The 8,528-nt window shown below is 51.5% G+C and overlaps 1 protein-coding gene across 1 annotated transcript in view; it reads right to left on the reverse strand.

The window, feature by feature from the left end:
* Positions 1-2,175: 2,175 nt before the first annotated feature.
* FOXRED2 (FAD dependent oxidoreductase domain containing 2) overlaps positions 2,176-8,528 on the reverse strand; it is a 16,990-nt gene continuing 10,637 nt past the window's right edge. Inside the window, exons 7-8 of the mRNA XM_077762061.1 lie at positions 7,790-7,960; positions 2,176-4,082 (exon numbers count right to left, since the gene is read on the reverse strand). Of these exons, the coding sequence (XP_077618187.1) occupies positions 3,838-4,082; positions 7,790-7,960 (416 nt within the window). The 3' untranslated portion in view covers positions 2,176-3,837. The remainder of the gene's footprint in view (positions 4,083-7,789; positions 7,961-8,528) is intronic.

Raw genomic sequence — 8,528 nt, forward strand, 5'->3', positions numbered from 1 at the left:
TGGAAGGAGGTGGATTTTCGAAGCAAACCACCTGTGTAATTGTTCTCAGCATGAGAATGGGGGACAGGATAGGGATATCTATCTCCTTGGGTTGTGGTGACAATGAACGCAGGTGAGCTGTTTAGTGCATGTGTTAGTTATCCACCGCTGTGTAACAAAACACCCCTTCAAAAAAAAAACCCACAAAAATGTAGCAGCTTAAAACAGCAGACATTATGTCAAAGTTTCTGTGGATCAGGAATCTGAGAGTGGTTTAGGTGGGTGGTTCTGGCTCAGGGTTCTCTGAGGCTGTGTTCAAGGTGGTGGCCAGCATGGCAGTCATCTAAAAACCAGATGGGAGTAGGATCTGCTTCTAGGCTGATGCACATGGCTCTTGGCGGATCTTGGTTCCTTACATGGACCACTCTGTCCTGCCTGGGTGACCTGAGCAAGTAACTCTAGAGGGAGAGGGAGAGGGAGAGGGAGAGGGAGAGGGAGAGAACAGTCTCTTGGTGGGTGAATGCTACAGTCTTTCAGTCTTTTAACCTAATCTTGAAAATGACATCCTGTCACTTCTTTTTCTAAATTTATTTATATATTTTGACAGAGAGAGACAGGGAGAGAGAGGGAAAGCACGAGTAGGGGAGGGGCAGAGAGAGCATCCCAAGCAGGCTCTGAGCTATCATTGCAGAGTCCTATGCAGGGCTCGACCTCACCAACAGAGAGATCATGACCTGAGCCAAGATCAAGAGTCGGAGGCTTAACCGACTGAGCCACCCAGGGGTCCCGTCACTTCTGCTCTATTTGCTAGAAGTGAATCACTCAGTTCCGCTCACCCTCAACAGGAGGAGAATTAGCTCCACCTCTTTGAAGATGTATCGAAGACTTTGTGAACCTATTTTTAAAACCACCACAATGCAGTTCTGGGTGTGCAGGAAGTACTCAGTAAATAACTGGGTATTGGAATTAGTTTAGCAGACAAATTCACTTCCTGGTGATTCAATTTGTAGGCAAACTTTGGCTGTGCCCTCACTTTTACCAGATGATAGGACTCGGAGGCTCCACTGTGGGTTGGCGATTACCCCCAGGGAACCTCCACAAAATGAGGATTTTTATCTTTCCTTTTCTATTGCTTGGGAGAGAAGATGCTTCCAGAGATCTCCTCTCTTGTGATGGGTCAGTCAGCCCAAACGCTATAGAGAGTAAGGGAAAAAAAATGTGTCCACAAGCCTAATACTGCTACTGTTGACATTTTGTGACATGTCCTTGCCAGGGTCTCCCCTGTATGTGGCTTTCTAGTTTTATATAGTTCTAAGTAGTTTGCAACTACAATTTCATATTCTGCTTTTCGCTGGACTTTGTCACGCATGTATTTCTACTGCATGGTCTTCCACCGCCTCTGAGCGTTTTTGAGAGCTGTGTTGTATTTTGTTGGGTGAAAACTCCATAGTTTGCTTGACTATTCTTTTATCTTGATGGCGCAGAGCCCAATGTGGGGCTTGAACTCTGCAACCGCGGGATCAGGACCTGAGCTGAGATCAAGAGTCGGACACTTAACCGACTGAGCCACCCAAGCGCCTCTATCCTTTTCTTTAAAGACTCACATTAGTTAAATATGGCTGGGGTGGGGGTGGCTGGCTCTCTTGGTTGGCGGAGGGTGTGATGCATCATCTCGGGGTTGTGAGTTCAAGTCCCACATTGGGTGTAGGAATTACTTTAAAAAAAAAAAAGGAAAAAATAGAGTTCACCTGAAACTAATATCACATTGTATGTTAACTAACTGGAATTTTAAAAACTTAACATTAACTATGGGCTGGAAATGTAAAACCTTTTCCTTTGGGGAATTACTTCCTTGCTTCTAAACTTGGGACAGTCCTTTCTTTTATTACGGCACCCTTTCTCCACCTCTAGTTTCTATATGGCTTTTTTTTTTTAATATTTATTTTTCAGAGAGAGAAAGAGAGAGAAAAACAGAGTGTGAGCGGGGGAGGGGGAGAGGGAGACAGAGACAGAACCCGAAGCAAGCTCCAGGCACAGAGCCCAAGGCAGGGCTCGAACCCACACACCGTGAGATCATGACCTGAGCCGGAGTTGGATGTTTAACCCAATGAGCCACCCAAGCGCCCCCAGTTTCTGTACGGCTTTAAAAAAAATTCCTCAGGAATTAATTTTGAAGTACAGCATGAAATAGGGGTTTGAAATGAGATTTATTTTCTTTTCCAAATTACTGATCAGTTTCACAAGAATACCAGAGAAGGCGTCTCTAATCAGCTAACCCACGAAACCATATCTTACGAAACACAAACGAGGCTGGCTGAAATTCTGACGGCATTAACGACCCGGCAGATGATGGCAGAAAGCAGCAGATGTCACATAGTTAGGCGTCAGTGAATCGTCTGTTGAAGCACCTTGAACTTTTATTGTCACAAGCTGCTTAGCCGCCGTCGGTAACTAACTGGGTAGGTGTGACGAGCAGCGTGACATTACGGGAACAGTCCTAATTACAGGATTTATTTTACAAAAGGTTTTGGAAAAGGGTGGGCGGGCTGACGGGACCCAATCTGGTTTACATGGAATTTGTATGAAATACAGCAAACACAACCCCCTGGGGTTAGAGAGGGATCCTTAGACGTTTCAGCCCTGGGGGAATGTCAGGTAGGGTCCCAGGAAAGCACCTCCCCTCCAGGCTCAGGCTGCCGAGTGTCACTGCTGTAGCTGCACAGGACTGGAGGGAGAGGCGTCAGCAGACAGGCAGCGGGCCGGACGGTGGAACTAAGAGAGGAAGAGGGTGTTTCCAGAAGACGGCTGCGGATCCAGAAAGCCCGTGTCCCTTGAATCCGGAGTGCAAGCACGGACTAGTACAAACCAGCGAAAAAGCTATCATCTAGGGGCCTGAGCTTTGAAAAAATCACCATGATTACTGTATGTACAAACGCTTTCCTTTCCACGGCCTAGTCCTAAATGGGACGAAAAGGCCTGACGGGAGCGCAGGAAGGGAACAGATTTCCGGCGGGGCAGAAGAGCGCGGGCGGCAAAGGGGACCAGAAGGTAACCACGCTGGTGTCATTGTACAAATGCGGTTGGAAAGGCCTCCTGGGGGAGCCAGGCTCCGTACACACGGCAGGCGAACCACCTCAGAATGGGTCCTCACTGGAAGACAGGGTGCTGATGGTTCAGCGAAACCGGCTCAGGCAGGCCTGAGGCAGCGCGTTGTTCCGGGTGCCAGAGGGCAGGGGCGGGGCACGGGCAAGGCCAAGGGCACGGGGCCAGTAGGAGGAAAGAGAAGAGAATGCAGAGGTTGAAGATAAGTCAGGGAGTGTGGTCTGGGGGCGGACGCAGCTCTGAGTCCTGCTGCTCAGGGAGAAGCCTGTTTAGATAAGGTGGCTTTGCAGGAGCTGTCCCTTCTGCGCTGGTGACAGTGGCTGGGACCAGGCTGATAAGCTGGGCAGGGGCCCCCTGGGTTCTGGGAACAGAGGCAGGGACAGGGAGCGGCGGGGTGGTGAGGTGGGCAGAGCGGAGCAGGCCTCAGGGCTCCCCGGACAGGGACTCCTAGGAGTCGCCTACCCACTCTGGGCTAATAGCTTCATCAGGGGTGACAGTCCCACCTGCCTGAGATGGCTGAGGACATTAGAGTGTCTGCTTTAAAGTGCCTGCCATAAACCCTTAAGGCTTTTTCTCTGGACCCCGCCTCCCGGGCAGCCAGGGACCAGACCGGAGGGGAGACGGCTGGCCGGCCTCCCTCAGCCCTGACACGCCCTCTCCGTATGGCCTTGGTCACCGTGACCATCTGAGTGGCCCGGCAACCACAGTGGCGGGACAGAGGCGCCGGCTGTGGGCCTGGGTGGGGAAGCCTGGCTGTCACAGCTCTTCCTTGTTGCTGTTGAGGGGCTGGAGCGGAGGCCCTGGGGCCCGGGGGCCACCCTCGGGCCCCCGGCGCCCGTCCTCAAGGTGGCTGCCCATGGAGGCATCGTTCTGAGGGAGCCCGCGCTCTGCTCCACGCCGTCGGAGGCTCTCGGTTCCCACAAGCCCCTGCGTTCTCAGGTACCCCTGCTGGCAGAAGGGGGGCAGCTTCTGGTGCGTCAGGGCAAACAGGAAGCAGGACTCTACACAGAAGCAAAAAGGAGATAAATGAATAAGACGGTGACGTGTGGGGAGAGGAAGAGGAGCGGCCAATGCCCCGGGGCCTCACCTAGGCCTTGAGCCTGGGAGCTCACGTTCATGGGTCCCTCACAACCGATCCGAGGAGCCACGGATTTCGTTCCAAGAATAGTTGGCCTGCCCGGCCATTCTGGAAGAACGAGGCTCCAAACAGAAAGCGGAAACCAGATATGACTCAGCTCCCTGGGGATCTGGGCCCAGCGGCGCTCTGCAGGGCGCCAGCCCCAGCTGGGAGCTTGGCCACCCCAGAACAGACCCCCTCGGCCTTTTCTTCTTCTAGAAGCTGGCCTGGCCGGGAGCTGGGCGGTCAGCCCTATTTTGAACTCAGGGCTGCCTGCAAGGATTTATTCCCCCTCAGCAATATCTGGGTTGCAAATACCGGGTGTAGAGCACTGGTCTAAGCACCGTGGGGGGTGGACAGAGGAAGCTGGGAAACCCTGGTCGCTACCACAGCAGAGTGTTGGCCCACAGCTTGTCGGCTCTGTCAGGAAGCAGCTGTGGATGTTTATGATCCAGAGATATGAAGAAACCACCAGAAGAGCAAGAAGTAGCTCCTTCTGGGGAGCGAGGGTGTAAGTGAGAAAAAGTGTTAGCTAAGGGCTTATGTAACTTCCGCTTAAAAAATAGAAAAGATGAAACCGAACTGGGCTCGGTCTTCTCAGGGATTTAAGACAAGATGAGAAGGGGCCAATGTCCAAAAACTGTCTTGAGCCTTTTATCTTCAAAACAAGCAAACAAACACACACACACACACACACAAAACCCCCCCAAAACAGACACGTTACAAAGGACGTCATGAGGCTCGCAGGGGTGAAGAGGCTGTAGGAGGTACACAGAGAGTATTTCCTATTTTATTCCCGACTTATGCACAGACAGCCCATGGGAGAAGAGTCCTCTCTGAGCAAGGAGGACCGCAGACACAGGAGAGGACGGCAGAGCGGCAGCGAGGTGGACTTTTGTCGAGCACCACCTCCTGATGACACACGTCACCCCTTCTGCAGGGCCAGGGGGGCAGAGGAGCCCGGCAGAATCTAGGGCCAACGCTAGCAGCTGCGCATCAGCTCAGGGGGTAGAGGAGAGCCCACTTCCCTGCCAGCTGGCTCCAAGGTGGGAGGGCTCATCCAAGCGGAAGGCAGTGACACTTAGTAGCTCACAGTGCTGAGCAGATCCTGAGAGTGGGGGAGCCCAGAGGCTGCAGGGCCCGGATGAGGCACTGGTGGAGGCTGCACCGCATGGCGGGATATACCCGCAATAGGCGCGGCCATCTTCGTGGACTCCTGAAACCTCTTCGAGACACAGGCCGGGATCTTGTCGCTGAGATCTCTAGACTTGTATCATGTAATTTCCCACGTAAGCGTGTGCAGTCACAGTTGATAGTTTGCAGAATGCCAGCACTTCAGAGCCGCTCAGCGCTGAGCCATGAATGACCTCTGAGTGTCTTCATGTATTTAGATTGAATTTACACTGCTGTTTCAAGCCATCCCTCTCTTTAAAAAATGTTTTAATGCTTATTTATTTTTGAGAGAGAGAGAGTGCAAGCGCACACGCACACACAAGTAGGGGAGAGGGCAGAGAGAGAGGGAGACACAGAATCTGAAGCAAGCTCCAGGCTCTGAGCTGTCAGCACAGGGCCCGACATGGGGCTCGAACTCATGGACCATGGGATCATGACCTGAGCTGAAGTTCGATGCTTAACCACCTAAGCCACCCAGGCACCCCAAGCTGTCTCTCTTAATCTATATGTTTTTATTTCAAAGTTGACGGAGGCTGTTGAGAGAACACTGACCATCTCTAACATGACTTTTTTTTTTTTTTTTTTTTTTTTATTTTTTTTTTTTTTTTTTTAATGTTTTATTTATTTCTAGGAGAGAGAGAGAGAGACAGTGTGAGCAGGGGAGGGTCAGAGAGAGAGAGGGAGTCACAGAGTGAAACAGGCTCCAGGCTCTGAGCTGGCAGTCAGCACAGAGCCCGACGCGGGGCTCGAACCCACGAACCGCGAGATCATGACCTAAGCGAAAGTCGGACGCTTAACCGACTAAGCCACCCAGGTGCCCCTCTAACCGGATTTGATATGAACAGTGCCTGATACACAGCTGGTGTTCAAAAGATGTTTGCTGAACACAAAAGAGTGGATGTCCTAGGCATTCAGGGGTTTTTTAAAAAAAGACAAAAATTTGGCTTGTTTCAGTTCTCCCTCTGGAACATCAGACTTCTGTCAATGCTATCTTCCAGTTTGCCAATTCTCTCTTCCCCTCTGTCTAATGTGCTCCTTTATCTTCAGGTTGGGTTTCTAATTACATATTTTTTTCACTTCCAGAAGTCTTACTTAGATCTTTCTGAAAGCTGACCAATTATATTTCTAAGAATCTGTTTGTTTCCTTATATATTTAATTTTTTCAAATGTGTTTTATAGTTTATCTATTTTGAGAGAGAGTGTGCACACATGAATAGGGGAGGGGCAGGGGGGAGAGAGAGAGAGAGAGAGAGAGAGAGAGAGAGAGAGAGAGAGAGAGNCTGTCAGTGCAGAGCCCGACTTGGGGCTCAAACTCACCAACCGTTAAATCACGACCTGAGCTGAAATCAACAGTCAGACGCTTAACTGACTGAGCCCCCCCGGCACCCCATTTTCCTCACATATTTTAGACAGACTTTGTTTCCTCTTTTGTAACCATTCCAATTCCCACAGTCTTTCCAGTTTGGCCCCACAGTTTGCTGTTCGTACCGATACTTCCTCCTGGCTGTTTGTGTCCTTATGTGTTAAATGTTTTTGGCTTGGTGGGGGAGGGGCGTGGGCTCGACTTACTTGGAACTTTCTCTGTGGGAATGTCTTTTGAGCCCTAGTTTTAAGGTGTGTTTCTTCACAGAGACCTTGCATTCACTTCTGTGATTTTTGCACAATGATGGTGTGAAGTCTGGCCCCCAACTCACATGAGCGAGGCTTAGTGGTTAGAGATTCTTGGGAGAGCGCCTCCCTCACTCTACCCAGAGCCAAAAGCATGCGTCCCCATCATCTCCCTCTTGGGAGTGTTCTGTGCCTCCCGGTTGATCCACTGAGATCCAAGCTTATGTGAAGGGTCTCTAAACAGATTTCCCACTCTCCTGCCTCACCTTCCCACCTGCAAGGGCCGTCAGTTACCTGGGCTCTAGTAACTGACTGATGACGGACAGATAGACCATGTCCAGCAATGGCTTTATGCTTTTCTTAGTGTTTGGCCTCTGAGAGTTCCCTTTTTTTCCTGCCAGTTCTTTAAAAATAACATTCACGTTGCCCGGTTGGCTCAGTCGGTTGAGCGTCTGTCTGAGTTTTGATTTCAGCTCAGATCACGATCCCAGGGTTGTGGGATCCAGCCCCGTGTCGGGCTCCATGCTGAGCATGAAGCCTGCTTGGGATTCTCTCTCTCTCTCTCTCTCTCTCTCTCTCTCTCTGCCCCTCTCCCCAGCTTTCTCTCTCTCTAACAAATAAAATGAAACAAAAATGACATTCAACTCAGCAACTTCAGGAGTGCCGTCCTGCGGACATCTAGTCTACCCCATGGAATTCTCAAGTGTAGATTTCTAGATAGGACTCCTGAAACGTCATGGGAAATGGATCTCTCTGGGCTTCTTTCAACCCCCAGCTCCCTGACTTTGTCCTTCTAGGAATGTAAGTTACCTGCATAGAAGCTTCGCAGATCCGTGTCCAAACAGTTCTCCAGGAAGCGCCTCAGAGGTAAGATGTGCCCCACCGGCGCGGTCCAGTCCGTCAAGAAATCTTCCACGATGTGGTGGATGGCTGTGGGCCGAGGCAGCGCCCAGTCGGCAGGCCGGAACCTCACCTCCTGCTCTGTGGGGAGGAGAGGGGAGCTGCGTCAGGGCCCCGCGGCCGGGCTGCCCGTGCTGGAGCTGATGGTGTGGTTCCCACGCACCCCGGCTGCCTCCCTTCCTCCCTTCCTCCCTCCCTCCCTTGCTCCCGGCCTGCCTGACACTCTGCGTGGGGCAGCGGCTGGCCTGTTCGACAGCCATCTCTGGGTTTGCAAGGCTGGCATGTGGAAGAGACTAGATCTGTTCCTCGTGGCATCAGAAAGCGGAACCAAAACTAATCACTTGCACTTGGTGTTTTTCTAAGACGTGTGTGCACTGAGGTCCCCTGTGATTGCTTCGGAACTGCTCTTTACGCCACGGCTCGACCATCCTCGTTACTGGGAAACTTGACGTTAGGGGCGCCCCATCCCACTGCTGGGCAGCTTCGAGCATTAGCTGCTCCTGATTCCTAATATAAGCCTGCGTTCCTGTCACTCTGACCTGTTGATGTTACTTCTGCCTGTTTTTAGAACGCCTCTTCCAAGTGACAGCCCTTTAGTTTCTGGAGCAGGAATCATGTTCCCCGGGGGCAGGGGGGGTGGGGGGGCTCA

The sequence above is a fragment of the Crocuta crocuta genome, unplaced genomic scaffold, assembly GCF_008692635.1.
Source record: "Crocuta crocuta isolate KB4526 unplaced genomic scaffold, BGI_CrCroc_1.0 scaffold193, whole genome shotgun sequence".
Taxonomy (NCBI): Eukaryota; Metazoa; Chordata; class Mammalia; order Carnivora; family Hyaenidae; genus Crocuta; species Crocuta crocuta.